This window comes from Halichoerus grypus, chromosome 7 (assembly GCF_964656455.1).
Source record: "Halichoerus grypus chromosome 7, mHalGry1.hap1.1, whole genome shotgun sequence".
In the NCBI taxonomy this organism is placed as follows: Eukaryota; Metazoa; Chordata; class Mammalia; order Carnivora; family Phocidae; genus Halichoerus; species Halichoerus grypus.
The window spans coordinates 39,083,545-39,103,630 of record NC_135718.1 but is presented as its reverse complement, the minus strand read 5'-3'; the positions used below and the strand labels follow the sequence as shown (position 1 = coordinate 39,103,630).

Here is a 20,086-nt window from a genome sequence, read left to right as displayed (position 1 = left end):
GCCTGGGTGGCTCAGTCGTTAAGCATCTGCCTTCGGCTCAACTTATGATCCCAGGATCCTGGGATAGAGCCCCGCATCGGGCTCCCTGCTCCGCAGGAAGCCTGTTTCTCCCTCTCCCACTCCCCCTGCTTGTGTTCCCTCTCTCGCTTTGTCTCTCTGTCAAATAAATAAATAAATAACCTTAAAAAAAAAAAAGAATTGAAAAGGTTTTCTCATCTCATTGTTATAAAAACCATGGAAAGCCTAAATTTAAAGACTACCTTAATTAAAGTTGAATTTTGTGGAACATTTTTCCATACTTTTGAAGGAGACAGACATCTTAAATACTACCTGTGAACTTACCATATACTGATTTTTGTCAACAACTTTTATCTGAGGCAGTATTTGTGGTTTCTCTTACTATTGCTTTGCGTTGTCACCACTTTTGCATCCTCGCTAATACATTAAAAATTATATTAAGTAAATAATCTTCCACTTTTTAGGCCAGATGAACATCCAGTATAAAAGCAAGACGAATTTGAATATTTCTAGCATCCAGTATCATCCGGTTGAAATATAAATATTTCACATAATCTTGGCCTTCTGACTATTGTATCAGGTACAATGGTGCCCATCCTTAGAAGCATTTCTCTTCTGTAGTAGCAAACAATGGTATTGGTGATTCTTTAGTGTCCTGCAGTGTCTGCAGCACAAGAACTTTTCAGTGTATCTTCCCTATATGCATGTGTAAAGATCAGCCTTATTAAGTGCTTATTTCTTGCAGTTCAAATTTGGCTTGCAGAAGTTTTTTTCTATAACATAATAAGCTGTTAATCATATTTTTATAGAAACCAAAAGCCTTAATTTTATGGAGGTTTTCTCCCCAGGATTAATGTAATTTGGCCAGTGTCCCCTCCCTCAAAAAATCTTGGCAAATTTTTGTTACATGAAACAGTACATTTTAGGGGCTCCTGGGTGGCTCAGTTGGTTAAGCGTCTGCCTTCAGCTCATATCATAATCCCAGGGTCCTGGGATCGAGTCCTGCCCTGTATCCAGCTCCCTGCTCAGAGGGGAGCCTGCTTCTCCCTCTCCCCACCACCCCACACCACCCCCGCTCATGCTCTTTCACTATCTCTGTCTCTCTCTCTCTCAAATAAAATCTTAAAAAAAAAAAAAAGAAATGAAACAGTACATTTTAATTGCATTTAAAAGATTAAGCCCCAGTGACCGCTAACCATGAAATTGTTTTCAAGTGGCTCTGTGTGTGAATTGATGTACATTTGCCTTCAGTCCTCATAGTGCTTTTATTATGGTTGACCCTAGCAAAGAGTTGAGTTGGTGATGACATGCACTTGTGCCTATTAATGTTCATCATGACCTTTTTTTAAAATTTCCTGTTTGTCATTAGTGATCCATTTCTAGATTGAAGAATTACATACCTCATTAAATCAAATATAACATTTCTAAAAACCTCAAGCCAGAAGTACAATTTCAAACTAAGTCATTAATTCAAAAGCCAGGAAGCACCCCAAATTTGCAAAACTATGTATAATATATCATGATATGGGATCTCTTCAGAGTTTGCTTATTATTGCCCAACAGACCGTTTCTGTGTGATGAGAGTAGATGTGCTTGCTTATTTGTGCACTTTTTGGTGAGAATGTATGTATAAGCCAGAAATCAAAACCAGTGCAGAGCTACAGTTTTCCTAATCAGGAATGCATTTATCAAAGTTGCCTGTTTGATAAAGGGATGTTTACTTGTTAGCAAGTTGCCAGCAGTGTGTGCTTATGGTTTATTTTAACCATTTTTGTATGGAAAGCTTGGCAAACCTGTATTGAATGTGTTCTTTATAAGAGTGTATTATAGAATCAATCATACTGTGCTCTTACAGTAGCATTTTCAACTTAGGATTCTTGGGTGGCCTTCATGGGGTTCATATCAAATTTGTATATGCAGGGCGCCTGGGTGGCTCAGTCAGTTGAGCATCTGCCTTTGGCTCAGGTCATGATCCCAGGGTCCTGGGATCGAGTCCCGCATCAGGTTTCCTGTTCAGCGGGGAGCCTGCTTCTCCCTCTTCTCCGCTCGTGCTCTCTCTCTCTCTCTCCCACAAAAATAAATAAAATCTTAAAAAATATATATATTTTTTTGTATATGCATTTACTGGAAAGAGAGATTATAGCTTTCTAAGATTATTAAAATATATGCTTCCCCAAACAGTTAAGAATTATGAAGAGAGTAATTCTGCCCTTGCATAATGGATCCAAACTGTTGTGCTTTTATAGTTTCTGCTCATTTTTTATGATCATAGTAAAATTGTGCTTGATAGACAGTAGCTACAGAATGAGTGTTATTTTCTTTTTCCACAGTGGTGTCTCAATCAAGTAAACCATTACTTCTCATACCTTTCCATTTACCTTTCTCTAGAGCTGGTCTTCCTAAACTCCCCTGCATGTTGCTTCATATTTATCAATAAGTAAGGCAAATTACATACAATCTATCAAACTTATATTGAAAAGCGAAGTTCTGATGAGAATGCCTCCTAAGAACTAATGAGTATAACTGTATATATAGTACATTTCATTTCACTTTGATTTAGGTGTTGCTGTTGCAGAAAGTTTTAAATTTTGCTTGACTAAGTATAGTTGAGTTTTAGTTGACTTCAGGTTTTACTTTTGTGAATTCGACAAATTAAAAAACACTTTGCAAGTACTGGGTCTTGAGGAGAGCTCAGCGTGATTTTTGTTATTGCCCCTTTAGGATACAGATGAGTTTATTTTACCGACTGGAGCTAATAAAACCCGGGGCAGATTTGAACTGGCCTTCTTTACCATTGGAGGATGTTGTATGACAGGTGGGTATGGTAATTTTTTTCAATGTCCTCAGTCCAAGTAGGCAAAAGTGCTTAAAATCAAAAGCAATTCAAGTACTGGTTTCAGGGCTTTAAAAAATCATTATTGAGGGGCACCTGCCTGACTCAGTCAGTGGAGCATGCGACTCTTGATCTTGGGGTTGTAGGTTTGAGCCCCATGTTGGGCATAGAGATTACTTAAAATCTTTAGGGGCGCCTGGGTGGCTCAGTCGTTGGGCATCTGCCTTCGGCTCAGGTCATGATCCCAGGTTCTGGGATCGGGCCCCGCATTGGACTCCCTGCTCTGTGGGAAGCCTGCTTCTCCCTCTCCTGCTCCCCCTGCTTGTGTTCCCTCTCTCGCTGTGTGTCTCTCTGTTGGGTGAATAAATAAAATCTTTATAAATAAATAAAATCTTTAATAATAAATTATTTACTTTTTCATTTTTTCCTATTAAAAATAAAAAAGAATCAGAAGTGCAGTTGTTTTTTTAATATAAAGCTTATTGGTTGAATCGTTACTATGATTCACTAGGGGCTGCATTTGGAGCAATGAACGGTCTACGGCTAGGATTGAAGGAAACCCAGAACATGTCCTGGTCCAAACCAAGAAACGTACAGTAAGTCTTATGTAATCATCTGATGTAGTGATGTTTGAATATTAACCTCTACTTTGTTGGCCTGATGAACACAATCTTGAGATTACAAATGTTTGGAGAATTGACATACATTTTGATCGATTTTTTTATTTTCTTAATCAAAATAAAAGAAACTAAGGAATCAGGTTACTAAGGCTAAGATTTTGTTTTTTATTTTTTAAAAGATTTTATTTATTTGAGTGAGAGAGAGAGAGTGAGAGATATCACGAGTAAGGGGAAAGGATAGAGGGAGAAGCAGGCTTCCCGCTGAGCCGGGAGCCTGATGCAGAACTCAATCCCAGGACCCCAGGATCATGACCTGAGCCAAAGGCAGACGCTTAAACAGACTGAGCCACCCAAGCGCTCCTGAGGCTAAGGTTTTAAAAGGAGTGATTTTTGAGTCAGTGTCCCTCAATTAGCTGGTGCTACCCCAACCTAACTTACTCATCTTTTCATTCTGTAGGCCTTTATGGCATGCTTTTCAACTTGTTGACTTGCTAGTACATTATTTGAATTGTTTGAGAGTTTGCAAAACCATAGGACTTGGTAGTAAAGAAATAAGCATGTAAGAGTGATTGCTGGATCTGCTCTCATTTGAATTGAACTACTTATTGACTTCACACTCCGTTTCTGAAAGGAGACGGCTAAAGAAAATGTATCACAAAATTCCTAGAACTTAGTGGTAGTTCCTGAGTCTTCTCTCAGGAAATTGAAGTTTGTGGAGAAAGGACAGTACAGATGTCTTCACCCTGCCTAAGAAATAAACGTGACCAGTCCATGTAGATATTCCCTAAATAATCTGATGTTTAGTTTTGCATGTTTTTATACTTCATGGCTCATGGTTTTGCTTTAGGACACATTAAGCTCCATCTTCTTTATATGTTGTTTAGCCAGCAGGTGGCAGCAGGTTTACTAAATTAGACGTTGGGAATCCTGAACGCTTGTCAAGTTTTTCATATTCCTGTTAACTATGTGGATCTTGCTTTACTAGGCCACATCCTTGAATATTTTTACATTTATATTAATATTTGACCCTTACTCTGGGGAGCCTGAGTGGGTCAGTCAAATGGCTGCCTTTGGCTCAGATCATGATCCCAGGGCCCTGGGATAGAGTCCCGTACTGGGCTCCCTGCTCATCGGAGAGCCTGCCTCTCCCTCTCCCTCTGCCTGCAGCACTCCCCTGCCTGTGGTCTTGGGTGCTCTTGCTCTCACTCTCAAATAAATAAAATCTTTAAAAAATATATTTGTCCCGGACGCCTGGGTGGCTCAGTCGGTTAAGCGACTGCCTTCAGCTCAGGTCATGATCCTGGAGTCCCGGGATCGAGTTCCGCATCGGGCTCCCTGCTCAGCGGGGAGTCTGCTTCTCCCTCTGACCCTCCTCCCTCTCGTGCTCTCTGTCTCTCATTCTCTCTCTCGCAAATAAATAAATAAAATCTTTAAAAAAAAAAAAAAAATATATATATATATATATATTTGTCCCTTATTCCAATACTTTTTTTTTTTTTTTTTTTTTTTACCTTTTTGTGTTATGGAGAATTTTGAAAACGTACCAAAGTAGACAGAATAGTACAGTGAAGACCCATGAACCATAACCCATCCTCAGCAGTCAACCAGGATTGGGACCAATTGTGCCCTATCTCATTCTCCTCTCCCATATTACTTTGAAGCAAGTCCCTAACATTGTATCATTTAAATATCAATTTGGAAGTGGAAGGTCTCCTAGAAAAGATAACCTTTGTTTCTTAAAACAATAATAGTTATTAATATTTTGGAGAGAGTCAAATAGGTTTGCATTTTTAGATAAGATTTTTTAAATATTATAAATCATTTTTATATAACAATTCTGATCTTACTAGATAGGAAGCATTTAAAATAGGAGACAGCTGGGGCACCTGGGTGTCTCAGTTAGTTAAGCGCCTGCCTTTGGCTCAGGTAATAATCCCAGGGTCGTGGGATTGAGCCCTGCGTTGGGCTCCCTGTTCAATGAGGAGTCTGCTTCTCCCTCCCCCACCCCGACCCCCCCACCCCCGCTCGTGCTCTCTTGTATTCTCCCTCAAAAAAATAAATAAATCTTTGATAAATAAAATGAATAAAATAGGAGACAGCCTCTAAAAATGGAAAGAAGATAGGGTTTGGGGCCAGACAGATCTATGTAGCTTCAAAGCCTAGTTTCATTACTTACTGTTTTGTGATCTTAGGTAAGTTTTTTCTACTTTCTGCCTTGAAGGGTTGTTGAGAGGTGATTAAAGTAGGTAAGTAGGTAAGGGTCCAATATGTGGAGATATATTGCCCAATCGTATCCTAGTCAGTTTCACCAGTTTGCAGTGCTTCCAGCAGGGCAGTAATAAAAATTAATAGTTCTAAAAAGCATGTTACAAATGACGACAATATGCTGAACTTAAAATATGTTAGTAAATATGTAACATAATTAGAAACAATAGACTTCGTTACTAATTTTTTTAAACAACCTTTTAGAGATAATACAAGTTTTTGTTATTTGGGCATTAATTTAAATGAGTTTTTAATTGCATTAAATGAGTTTTTCACTCTTTGTTATTATAATTCCATAATTTCCAGCAGTAGTCAGCTGTCCGGATAGACCCATTCCTGTGATGGTGTTACACTGCTGGGAGAGGAATGACCTGTCTTCTTCTTCCAGTTGCCTCTGTCACTGTTCTGGTGGCACTTGGCACTGGTGCAAGGCAGAACTGTGCTTCCTTGAGAGTGTGCTGAGCGTTCACTCTGGCCGCTTAGCTCTAGTCCGGGAGCAGACACCGTATGATTTCTCTGTGTATTCTAGTTAGACAGCTTTTTCTTCTCTTTGAGTATTTCCCTTTAATTCTGCTTTATATTCTGTAATATTCCATGCTTTGATTCTATTTAATATCCTAAGTATATTCTCCCCCAAAAAAACTTAATCGTAAGCTAATTTGTCCATTATAATGGTATTTTTTTAATGTAGATCAATTACTATAAGCTTTTTTATAAAATACGTTCTAGACTGCCATTCAAAGCCTTTCTGTATTTGATTTATATTTAATAATAAGAATTTTCCCTACTGCCCAAAAATGTTGGAGCTTTAACAACTTCATTTATATTTCTATAAAGTAATCATTCTTACTAAATTCTGAGGAGATATCGAGGTAAATTTTAAAATTAAGAAAACTGGGGTGCACCTGGGTTGCTCAGTTGGTTGGGCATCTGACTCTTGATTTCAGCTCAGGTTGGGATCAGGGGTCCTGGGATCAAGCCCTGCCTCGGGCTCTGCGCCCAGTGGGGTGTGTGCTTCTCTCCATCTCCCTTTGCCCCTCCCCCTGTTCGCACTCTCTCTCTAAAATAAATCAGTAAATCTTTTTAAAAATAAATAGGGGCGCCTGGGTGGCTCAGTCAGTTAAGCCTCTGCCTTTGGCTCAGGTCATGATCCCAGGGTCCTGGGATCAAGCCCTGCGTTGGGCTCCCTGCTCAGCAGGGAGCCTGCCTCTCCCTCTTCCCTGCTTGTGCTCTCTCTCCCTCTCTCTCTCTCTCTCAAATAAATAAAATCTTTTAAAAATAAATAAATAAAAATAAAATTAAGAAAACTTTGGGTATTGGATTTATACATTGTAAATAGCTATAGTTATGATTTTTCAAATTAGAGAAATGGTGATTCTAAGCACAGATTCTTTCTCTTTCTGCCCTGGTAGGATTTTGAACATGGTGACTAGGCAAGGGGCACTTTGGGCTAATACTCTAGGTTCTCTGGGTAAGTAGAGATCTCACTTAATAATAAATCGTTAATGCAAAGAAGAGTGTATATTATCGTGAATTGGATCAACCAAAATTCTGGCCATATGATATTAAAAATTATAGTTAAATCTACTGTGATGAATAGTGTAGATAATATTTAAGAAAAGACCATGAACAACATAAAGTAATTCCAGTTGCTAATACCAGTGTTTTAAAAGTCTTTTTAAATATTACATACCCTCCTGTCCAAGCAAGATGCCAAATCATGTTTTAAGTAAATAAGAAATCCGCATAATTTAGGTCCAAGTCAGATGCCATTGTATGTTAAGAAAGGTTCAAGGTCCTGTAGTAAGATATGATAGATTAATTTCATCCCTCTTCCTATGTTTTCCTAATAGCCCATTCAGCATTCTGTTTACCTCAGAGATTTCCCAGACCTAATTTCCATAGTTGTAATAGGGCCTTTGCAGATATAATGAAAACATTTGTAGTTCTAAGCAAAGGGTAATTTAGTAGGACTTAGGACCAAAGTCTTTCATATTATATTGTTTATGAATGATTGACTCTTTTGATTACTCATAGCTTTAATAAGTGTCCAACCTGTGGTACCTACGCTGTAACAGCCAAGAGTGTCTTTGTAAATTGGTTGCAAGTCTGAAAATCTTTTAATGGTGGCAGATTAAGTAAGGGAAAATGCAAGCATCTCATTGAAAAAATAGAAAAGGCATCTGTTGTGAGAGAATAATATCCTAGCTTTGCCATGGGATTTGGAAGCAGTACATTTTCACACCATGAAGTCAAATTGACATTTGAGATCCTAGGGAATGACTGCTTCCATATGCTGCTCATGTCACCTTTGCTCCCACCCCATACATAGTCACCCACCTTTGTTTCTGTTTGGTTGTTTATATACCTAGAGCAATCAGCCATCCTGGTCTGTCCAGGGACTGTCTTAGTTTTAGCACTGCAAATCTCATGTTCCAGGAAACTCTCAGTCCTGGGCGAACTGGGATGGCCAGTTGCCTTGTGTGTTCCCAGTGTGATATGATCAATCACAATGTTCTGCTCAAGTTCAGTTTCAGTTAAAGAAGTTGAATTGGTAAGAAGAGCCTTTATAGAAGTATAAGAATATCACAACAGAACTTGTAAGGCAGAGTTTGGTATAATATTGAAGGGTCAAAAATGGTATAATTTTGGGAAAGTATAAGGAAAAGGATTAATAGGAATCTTTACAGGCATAGGAGAAAGGTAGTTTCGGGGAGGATTTTGTTAAAACTAAATAGTGCTAGTGTTACTGTTTTTTACATGTGCTGGAACCAAACCTCAAATTTTTTTTAAGTTACCATTTTTCTTACAATAGAAATGCATGTGTTTTTGTTTCTAAATCCAAAGTATAGCTATTATTAATAAAATATAAGTGAAGATTAAAAATATTTTTCCTGGGACTTCCCAGTGGTGCTTTTTATAAGTAGCTACTATTTGTGTTTCTTCTGAAGCTTTCCAAAGATTTTTCTTTGCATATCCCGAGTTTCCACACATGTGCCTGCCTTACATGCTAGTGAATATAGTTTTTCCTGCTTTTTGTTTGGAGTGTGTAGTATTCCATTATATGGAAAGTCCGTCTCTTGGTCTATACCCTTTGATGGGCATTTTATTTGGTGCCAGGCTTTTGCTATTACAAATAGTATTCCAGTAATTATTCTTCATATATATTTGAATGCTTGTAGAACATCTATAAAATATATTTATCTAAATATAATTGCTATACTGACATTTAATCACTTTTTTATTACTGATCAGTTCCATTTCCCCTGTAGCTTTGCTCTATAGTGCATTTGGTGTCGTCATTGAGAAAACACGAGGTGCAGAAGACGACCTTAACACAATAGCAGCTGGAACCATGACAGGCATGTTGTATAAATGTACAGGTAGGTACTACTGAATGAAGAGCTCTCTCTCTCAATATACTTTGAAGTATGCTTTAAAAACTAAGTAGCCACAGTTTTCAAAGGATACTTGACACATTTTTGCTGTGTAATGGAGTGTTGTCTAAAACCTAATGGTTGTTTTGGGTTTGGGGTTTTATTTTGATAAAATATACAAAACATAAAATTGACCATCTGAACTATTTTTTTAAGTGTAAGTTCAGGAATGTTAAGTATATTTACATTGTTATAGAATATCACCACTATCTAACTCCAGAACTTCTCTTCATCTTATGAAACTGAAACTCTGTATCCATTAAACAAAAACTCCTCTTGTTCCCCTTCCTTTAGCCCTTGGCAACCACCTTTCTACTTTCTAAACTATAAATCTGAATTCTGAGGTTCTCTAGTTCTGTAAGCAAGCAAAATATACAGTATTTGTCTTCTTATGACTGGCTTGTCACATTTAGCATACTATCCTCAAGTTCATCCATGTTGTAGCATGTTTCATATTTCCTTTTCAAGGCTGAATAAAACTCCATTGTACATATCTACCACATTTTGTTTATCCATTCATCTGTCAGTGGATACTTGGATCGCTTCTACTTTTAACTGCTGTGAATAATGCTCCTGTGAGCATGGGTGAACTAAATACCACTCAATTTTGAAAAAATAATCAGAACCCTAAGAGTTGAACCAAAATGACCTGAGTGGAGATCAAATATCACATTCTCCTCTGGGATGGAAAAGAAATTAACATTCACTGAATTATGATTATACCCTCAGCTATAAGCATTTACTGTAACTTATTTAAAACTGTGAAGTGATAATCATCACACCCCAGTTTTATAGATGAGCACAGTATTAAGAAGACTTTTTTCAGAAGGTCATATAACTGGTGACAGGCCCAAATTTTTCATCACATCTCTGCTTTAAATAGCTTAAACTACGTATGTTCTATACTTATGCTTCTGAGAATTACTTGTTTTATTTTTTTATTATGCATTAGACATGATTAACTGAGTAATTCTGTTTTTTAGAAATTCCTCCATCACAAATATCAGGTAGCATTTGTGCTTCATTTTTACTAGAAGAAAGAAAAGCCTCAACAGGATCATGAAATCCAAGATTTCCTGATATATCTGAGAATAAGAGGTTTTTCCTATATTGAAAATGTATCAGGGGTGCCTGGGTGGTTCAGTAGGTTGAACGTCCAGCTCTTGGTTTCGGCTCAGGTCATGATCTCAGGGTCATGTGATTGAGCCCCACTCTGACTCAATGCTCAGGGTGGAGTCTGCTTGAGATTCTCTCCCTTTCCCTCTCCATCTCCCCCACATGCACATGCACTCGCCTGCTCTCTCTCTCTCTCTGTAAAATAAATAATCTTTAAAAAGAAAAGAAATTGGACCACATTTGGAATTTTATCCCTAAGAGCTCGCAGTACTTCTTGCAATACATTCGCATGTGTGTACTCAGATAAATGGAGCTCCCGGGTAGAGTGAGACAGTAAATACCTTTTATGTCCATGAAGATGTTACCTTGGCAGGGCGCCTGGGTGGCTCAGTTGGTTAAGCGACTGCCTTCGGCTCAGGTCATGATCCTGGAGTCCCGGGATCGAGTCCCGCATCGGGCTCCCTGCTTGGCAGGGAGTCTGCTTCTCCCTCTGACCCTCCTCCCTCTCATGCTCTCTGTCTCATTCTCTCTCTCTCTCTCAAATAAATAAATAAAATCTTTAAAAAAAAAAAAAAAAAAGATGTTACCTTGGCATAGAAAAATCTTGTTAAAAATCTAGAAATACTTCACATTGAAAATCTTTAGGGTCAGACAGAAGAATTTAAAACTTTAATTGGCAGCACAGGGTTGCACTCAGCAAGAGTTTACTTGGTCCGGACTAGGTTTACAAAAGATCAAATTAATATTTAAAAAACATATTTCACATAAAAATCTGGAATTCCAGATTCTTTTGAATAAATGGAAGACAGCAAGCTTACATTATTCACATTGGCAAATGACTGGGGCCGAATGGGAGCTGTTTCTGTACTGGTTAGATGGGCACAGAATTTCCAGCTCAGTCCCACTAGTCCCAGTCGTCTTATTCAGGGCAAGCCACCATGGCATTTCCTGTGCTGAGGGCAGCCCTGAATATAAGAACGTACTGAATTATCATCTTAGGACATACTATGCATATGTAAAAGATAGGAAAAGGCTGAATTCTTGATTTTGAAGGAAATGGGAGACTAGCTTTCTGTGTCAAGGACTTCCCTGCAGTAATGGCATTTATAACACAGACTGAGAACACCTCCCACTTAAATTATAAAAGAGAAAGATCTTGGCTCAGAAGAGAAAAAAACAAAAAAGACTATCCCTTAATTCTGTGTCAGGTGACAGTAGATTTCATTTCCATTGCAGTTATGAAACAGAGAGGAAGTTAATAATCTGTTGACCTAGAATTCCAACATTGGCTGAACAATTTAAATTTAGCTCAGCACATCAAAATCAGTCTGCAAAGGCAGATCAGTGTCTTTTACTGATTTCTGGCTTAGAGTGAACTTAATAAGACAACACAGAATTATGAATTTTGTATGGCAGAAATACGAATACAACTTCCAAGTTCTAGATTCAGGGATTTGGAAGTTAGGCACTCTTGGACTAGAGCCAGCATAAATGCTTAAGGACAGAAGTTTACATTTAGGGAATGGCTGATTCCTGCCAACCTAAAACATTTCCAATCCCCAATGTATTCTTCAATAATAGAAATTAAAAACGAAGTTTAAAATTAAAAGTAGTAGGGGGCGCCTGGGTGGCTCAGTCATTAAGCATCTGCCTTCGGCTCAGGTCATGATCCCAAGGTCCTGGGATCGAGCCGCGCATCGGGCTCCCTGCTCTGCGGGAAGCCTGCTTCTCCCTCTCCTACTCCCTCTGCTGTGATCCCTCTCTCTGTCAAATAAATAAATAAAATCTTAAAAAAAAAATTTAAAGTAGTAGGACTCAATGTAGGTATGGAGCAACTTTAGTGGGAAGAAAAATCATGAGGAAAAATACATGAGAAAATGGATAGTTGTCAGACCAAAAAGAGGCTAATTTAAAGGAATAATTCTGATGGGGTGATTTTAATTCATACCTGATATATGTTTAATGGACTTATGTAAATATTTTCAAAGGATATGAAATACTAGCTTTTCTATGGCATATGAAAGTCTGTTTAATAATGACCAGTACTGGGGCTCCTGGGTGGCTCAGTCAGCTAGGCGTCTGCCTTCGGCTCAGTTCTCTCTCCTTCTGCCCATCCCCCTGCTTGTGTTCTCTCTCTGTCTCGAATAAATAAATAATAATATCTTGGAAAAAAAAATAATAATGGTGGCCAGTATTCTACCAGAACAGGAACAGCTGTAGTTTTGCTGTCGTTCATAAACTTAGGACTAATGTTTAAAAGGCTTGGTCACTTACCTGATATCAGGAACAAGGCATCAGAGACCAAAAGATACGGGCATCTCCTGTTCCCTCACAAAGAGTCCCTGCCTGTTCATTCTGTGCCTTCCAGAAGAAGGTCATCTTAGAAAAGCAAACTAAATAAAAGTAAAACGATATACAAATACATTTCTTCATATTAAGCAAATTTCATCAGAGTTATTGTTAAAAGGTACTGTTTATCAATTAATGCCAGGCCTTCGAAATCAAACTCTGTGGGCTAAAAGGACTTTCTTGATGACTGCTTTATTTCTATTACTGGCAGCAATATTCCTCTGGTAAAGTTAAAATACACATAACATATATAACAGGCGAAGGACTAGCTGCTACAATATACAAAACATTTTGACAGATCACTTACACCAACAATCCAATAAAAAATGGAGTAGGATTGACAATGCTTCAGGGAAAAATACAAATCGCCACTAAACAGTAGAAGCCATTCAATCTCACAAGCAACCAGGGCAAAGCAAAAGAAAACATTAAGATTATATTTTTCACCAACTGTCTTTAACAAAGTGATGATAGGTAAGTGATGGTTACCAGAGCGGGGTGGGTGGAGGAATGGGTGAAATAGGTAAATAGATGACGGGGAGTAAGCAGTGTACTTGTGATGAGCACCAGGTGATCAAAACTTAAAGAAAATACAATAAAAAAAAATAAAGTTAAAAAAAAAGTGATGGTAGGTGATACTTAATATTGGCAAAGGTAAGCAAGCAACTGGAATTAGTTAGTGTTTTCAATATGTAGATCCTTCGCTCTGGTAATCTTTCAGCAATTTATCCTACAGCAAACTAAGGCATACGCACAAAACTGTATATACCAACATGTTTAAGACTGGCTTCAAAAGACGGGATGTTTGAACAGAGACAGATGAGGGAGCATGTAAGGTGGATGTCTGCAAGGAGTGATTTAGGTAAAGGCTAACAGAACAAAGACCCTAAAGTGGGGGTTAAAAGGCAGTGGGGGAGGGGGAAGTAGTAGAATCTGGAGACATAAAAGTGGCAAGGGACCAAATCATAAAGAAGATGGAGCTTCATAGGCCACTGCAAAGAATTTGACTTCACTGGGCTTTAATTCTTACATTCTAAATACTAGCTTTCCATTTACTTACAAGCCTTAAATTGTTTATCACAGCTATCAGAGAGGTAAGCTTTCACTGTTGTTTTGGGTACAGAGTTTACACAGGAGATGTTAGTTAAGTCAGGGTTTACAAATCCTCTAAAACTTCCCTACGATTCTCAAAGGGGTCTGGGCCACCAGACTACCACAGGAAAGCAACCACCAAAATGCCTAAGAATCTGGTGGGAAAAAAAAGAGTCCTAAAAGGACAGTCATGTGGGGAGTCAGAAATGGCTGAGATAATGTAATGAGTGTCGTCTTGCGTGGGAGAACTGGGATTGCTGGGAGGGGACCTGTGGGGCGGCCGTGAGGGAAGCCTGAAAACCAGCTGCTCTGCTGCCAAGAGCCACCCACCCTGCTTCCACCCTGACAGAGAAAGCAGAGGGAAAACAGCCTCTGTTGTAGTGCTCAGTCACCCTTGACTTCCACCTTCCTTTCCTCATCGCCTCATTTCATCATTCGGGAGAGTCACCAGCCATCACCTGAGTTGCCTTATCTCACAAGCCTGAACTTCTGTAACAGTAGTTTTCATTGACCATTTTGACTTTAGGCTTCTATTTTCAATCTGTCTTATCTATTCACTATTTCTGGCTTAATCTTCCTCAAGTATGTTTCTAATCCTAGTACTCCCTCTCCAAAAACCTTTGATGATGACATACTGCTGTTCAACTTCAGTTTCTCATCCTAGCCTTCCATGATCAAATCCTAGCCTATGTTTTCAGACTTTTCCCACACCTTCCTTATATATATCATATGACCAAACACATAAATTTGAAATCCAGTCCATACATAAGGTGCAGCTCAACTGTTATTATCCCTTTCGATAGATTTCTTTCTTTCTTTTTTTAATCTATCCTGGAGGCAGTTTAGTGTGGTGAAAAGACAAAGGGCTTTGGGGTCAGACGGGGTTTGACTTGACTAGCACTAGATCCCTAAACTGCTGCATGCAGAGAGGAGCTTGGCTGAATTTCAGTTTTTCTGTTATACAAAGGCAACCTATATTTTCCCTTCACAGACTTGTAAATGAGATAACCTGTATAAAGTAAGTGACTTACATCCCACCATAAGCACACTTTATACAATTCTTACAAGGCTTAACACAGTTTTCCTCGTAGGAAGTCAGTAGATAAAATTTAAGATTGAAAAATCAGGAAATAGCAAGGTAGTTGTGTTATTTAGAAACATGAGGGTAACTCTGGAAAACAGTATGGAGGGTCCTCAAAAAGTTGAAAATAGAGCTACCATACAATCTAGCAATTACACTACTGGGTATTTACCCCAGATACAAATGTAGGGATCCAAAGGGGTATGTGCACCCCAATGTTTATAGCAGCAATGTCCACAATAGCCAAACTGTGGAAAGAGCCAAGATGTCCATCGACAGATGAATGGATAAAGAAGATGTGGTATATATATACAATGGAATATTATGCAGCCATCAAAAGGAATGAGATCTTGCCATTTGCAACGACGTGGATGGAACTGGAGGGTGTTATGCTGAGCAAAAGAAGTCAATCAGAGAAAGACATGTATCATATGACCTCACTGATATGAGGAATTCTTAATCTCAGGAAACAAACTGAGGGTTGCTGGAGTGGGGGGTAGGGTGGGAGGGATGGGGTGGCTGGGTGATAGACATTGGGGAGGGTATGTGCTATGGTGAGTGCTGTGAATTGTGCAAGACTATTGAATCACAGATCTGTACCTCTGAAACAAATAATGCAATATAAAGAAAAAAAAAAAGATCGGAGGGGTAGACGAACCATGAGAGACTATGGACTCTGAAAAACAAACTGAGGGTTCTAGAGGGGAGGGGGGTGGGAAGATGGGTTAGCCTGGTGATGGGTATTAAAGAGGGCACGTTCTGCATGGAGCACTGAGTGTTATGCACAAACAATGAATCATGGAACACTGCATATAAAACTAATGATGTAATGTATGGTGATTGACATAACAAAAAATTAAAAAAAAAAAGAACCAGGGTAAAGAGCAAAGAATGAAAGTAGTAGCCTTTGGGAACTAGGAATGAGGATTAAGATGGTGCATGTGCCACATTGTGCATCACTAAAATCTTTTAGTACTATCTTGACTTTTATTCATGTGGACTACTTTAATAAAATAAAGTGAGCAAAGACCCTGCGTATCAACATAATAAAAATTAGGCATTATATTGGAAGGGGGGGTGGGAAGTTAACTGTTTAATGGGTACATAGTTTCAGTTTTGCAACATGAAATTCTCTGGAGATGGATGGGGGTGATGGTAGCACGATGCCAGTATACTTAATGCTATTGAACTGTACAGTTAAAAATGGTCAATTTTATGTGTCTTTTACCTCAATTTTTAAAATAAATTTAACAAAATTTTAAAGTTAAATAGTGCAAAAAATTTTAGATAGTATTCTCCAGTAGCCATGTGAGTGTGTAGGTAAGGCTGTGGGGGCCAACAACTTCTGTTGGCCAGATGCCTATCTGTTCACTGCCTGGAGGCTGAGAATGTGTTTTATATTTTTAAATACAATTGACCCTTGAACAGTGTGAGGTTGAACTGCACGGGTCAACTTATACATGATTTTTCTTAAATCAGTACAGTACTGTTATTTTCTCTTACGATTTTCTTAGTAATCTTTTCTCTAGTTTGCTTTGTTGTAAGAATGCAGTAAGGCCTCCAGTCAACAGTAGGCTATTAGTAGTTTCTGGAGAGTTAGAAGTTGCATGTGGATTTTTGACTGCAGGGGACGGGGCAGGGGTGGGGGGGTGACCCACGCGTTGTTCAAGGGTCGACTGTAGTTACATTTTAAGTGTTTGTGTAAATATCTACAGAATAGCCTTTGGGCCCTGAAAGCCTAAGATACTTTCTTGACCACTTAAAGAAAAATTTGCTGGTCCCAGCTCTAAAGTAATTGTCATTTCAATGTGTTAGCTCTGCACTATCAAGCTCTATATCCCACAAACAAGGTACTTTAATATTCTGGGCCTCATTTTCCTATGTTTAGAAAAGAGATCATATTTGCCCTTTCTGGAAGAGTTGTGTAAGGACCAAAAGATAGAAGGTAAAACTGAAACACACATCTCGTGTTTGTTTTCCTTTATAGAGACTGACCGTTGGTCTTATTTGGTTACTGTGTTCAAAGCAAGAATATTTGCTAATCAAAATTCCTGTGCTTAGTTGGGCATAAGTTGGTTACAGAAAGCCTAAAGCCAAGGCCTTCAAACTTTTAACACCACCATTTGGGAAATGCTGGAATTAATGGAAAGTTAAAACTAAAACGTGGCTTGGTATGTGATAAGAGGCTACACTTGGATCAGGATTAGCTGTGCTTAGTAAATCAAACGCTGCCTATGTTTAGTGTCTGTTTGCTGGAAATAACTGTTTTCTAGCCTTCAAAGAAGAATTTGTTTCATTTTGGTCAAAGTAGAAAGCTTTCTAGGGGATAAATGGTTCTCAAGGGACACTTAATATGCCACTGGTGTCCCAAAGATCTTAGTCTTACAGTTCCCAGTTTCATTATGTTACCCCTCTTGCCCCTGCCCAAGGAGACTTGTTATTTGATAGCTGAGAACTAATGTGAAAGTCCTTCAAAAAAGGCTGAGTAGAAGCTGCGTTCTTGGGAAACTCAAAGCAAAGGGCCAACTGGAAGGAACAGTTTGCAGCTATTTCCAAGCCAGTAGGCAGAGTTCAGAGCCCTGTGAATCTGTAATCGACTAAAGGTCCGGGGGAATTAGTCTGAAGTTGCATGTTTGGTCCCAGGAAAACATCTGCAAACCTAGCATGCTTTCAGTTACCTGCCCTCCATCATTTTTCTGCTGATAAACAGCAGTGAGACCACCTTTCTTTTGTTTTGTGTTGACTCACAATAATGTATGTTTGTAATCTGCTTGAAAGAATCCTCATTACACTCAAAGTGTGAGTAGCATTTATTCTCCTGTGCTTCATAGTTCTGTTTTTTTTTTTTTCCATTTTAGTAATTTGGTCTAATTATAGTTCACCTTCAGTCCCTAGAACTTTTTGTTGACTTGCTAGTCAAAGACATGAGGTAGATCATTATTAAATTGGGCAGATTGTTTTAAGTTAGCAGGTTAAGTGTACATTTTTCAACCGCATTGAATACAGTTGCCAAGTTAACTGCCATACTCAGTCTAAATATAGCAAGATGATATAAAGAGATGTGGCTTCAAGGGGAGATCTCCCATTGAATTTTTGTGTTTCTGATGTCCCTCCCACCTATTTGACAGCTGTTTATAGATGATGCCTGCAGTTTCTGTTTCAGTCTGTTTGAGAGAGATAATTAGGGCACTTCAAGGTGGAAACCTACGCAGGTTAGCTATCAGACATCTTCAGACCAGAGAGGCTCCTGGAGGGGGTGGCCTTTTAATCTATCAGCTGAAGCCATCTGGCAGGACATTCATTGCAGAAGTGGTTAGTCTGAAGTGTTCTAACTTGGCTGTCACTGAATTTCACAGAATTTACTGGCTCATAGCCAGAGGGCCTCTAGTAAGGTAATCACTGGACCACAGCTCCATTCAACCTTTGCCTTCCTAACACGACTTGGAATGAATACTCCATAGGTACAGTATAGGCTACCTGAAGTTTATGGTATCTACTTGTTTGTGAAACCGTAAGAGAACAGCAAGTTATTTCTTAAAAGCTTATTTGGGTACCCCCTAGTCCTCTTGTTAGACTCAGGGATGGTTTTCAGGCAACTGATTAAAACATTTTTGTTTTTACATTTCAAGTGAAATATATATTGCTAATTTTTTTTCACATGAAGAACTATATGTTAAGCAAAAATAGTTCAAAGTCTAATTCTTCTTTTCAGTGAGTATGATGCTGCTAAGTGCCTCCTTGCTCAGGAGTTGTAGAAGATCGTCTGGTATGTCAGTGTAGGAGTGGCAGTGGCGGCACGTGGTCCTTTGTCGGCACCTGACTCAAAGCCTGATATAGCCGTCTTATCACCACTTCTTGAGTCTTCAAAGTTAATAGAGGACCTGTCCAGAGTCCAAAGTTTAATATTGTTTCCAAAGAGGGTGTCACGTTGTTTATATTATAGCTTTAAAATCAGTTGTGCCTGTGAGGTTCTAGGACTAGCAGGAAATTACTGATCTGTTTGGGACTTCAGTAATATGCATCAGATCTTGCCTGGAGTGTTATAGGAACAAATGAGATTGAGAAAAATCAAATTATTAATGCTCATGATCTTAGCTATAAATTATGAAATTAAAAGTGAGGGGAAAAGGTTGTGAATAATACATATACTGTATTCTTAAACAAGTGATGTGAGGGAATTTGTCTTGAACTGGTCTTGGTTTCTTCTATTACTCTTAGGACTTTTATTCTCCTGTTTGAGGTGGAATATTTATAAACATGAATTGTGTGTCTCAACTTCATGATAACATTACTTAATCCATTGATGCCAGGACACTATGCAATACAAGGCTGTTTTTTCCCCCTTCTCTTTTCCAGGTGGCCTTCGAGGGGTAGCACGAGGTGGTCTAGCAGGACTGACGCTTACCAGCCTCTATGCACTATATAATAACTGGGAGCACATGAAAGGCTCCTTACTCCAACAGTCACTCTGAGGATTTTGCCACCTTAGGAGTGGAGGACACTTTAGTAGTTGTCCACATCAATTTGTAGGTCAGTCTGGAATTACTCCTTCTTCCTACAGTTAGTTTGAAAAATTGGAGATTCCAGTTTGCTGTGGTGAAGATCCTGGATGGTTGACCAGGACTGGCATTCCTTCTAGCCCGAGTTGAAGCCAGAACACTCTGGTGGCTGAGTAATGTGGTTCTCCTCTACCCCCTGAACTGGAAAACTACTTAACTCACAGAATTCAGGTCATGATTGTTGTCAATACGGTATCAACACATTTGTTTATTTAATGATCTGAAAGTGTAACATTGCCTTGTATTCCCAATAAAAAGGTGAAAATAGAACCAAAGTGTAAACATAGCGGGCGTCTCCATTTAAAAGCATTTTTCTGGGTATAAAGTGAAAGTTACTCTTAGCATTTTTGTCTGCCCCAACTGGGCCAACATGTTTTCTTGGTTGTGTTGAAATGAAGGGCTACTTGGCACCACTAACAGCCAGGTTACAATTTTTCTTCAATAGAGTTGACACTAAACAACCTCAAGATACTTGAGATTAACCATTATGCCATTAGAGTACTGTGTTAGAATACTCTGTCCAATGATCATGCTTAACTCTCTACTCGTTAACTCACCTCCTTATGGAGGATAATTAGAAACATAGAGGAAAGAAACGAGCTACAAGGGTTTAAGGAAGTCTTGGGAAAGCTAAAGAAGGTAAGGGCAAGTTATTTAACTTCTGAGCTTGTTTTCTCACCTATGAAATGAAGTTAAGTTGCGCTGTACATTACACA

At 38.8% G+C, this 20,086-nt stretch overlaps 1 protein-coding gene and 1 non-coding gene across 2 annotated transcripts in view; both read left to right on the top strand.

Moving 5' to 3' along the window:
• LOC118523707 (mitochondrial import inner membrane translocase subunit Tim23) overlaps positions 1-19,645 on the top strand; it is a 30,247-nt gene extending 10,602 nt beyond the window's left edge. The window contains exons 3-7 of the mRNA XM_036073457.2: positions 2,740-2,833; positions 3,363-3,447; positions 7,149-7,207; positions 9,009-9,119; positions 19,168-19,645. Coding sequence (XP_035929350.1) covers positions 2,740-2,833; positions 3,363-3,447; positions 7,149-7,207; positions 9,009-9,119; positions 19,168-19,283 — 465 coding nt within the window. The 3' untranslated portion in view covers positions 19,284-19,645. The remainder of the gene's footprint in view (positions 1-2,739; positions 2,834-3,362; positions 3,448-7,148; positions 7,208-9,008; positions 9,120-19,167) is intronic.
• LOC118523798 (small nucleolar RNA SNORA74) lies at positions 6,038-6,241 on the top strand. The gene has a single exon (XR_004911268.1). It is a non-coding gene; the product is annotated as a small nucleolar RNA SNORA74 (small nucleolar RNA).
• Positions 19,646-20,086: the final 441 nt, after the last annotated feature.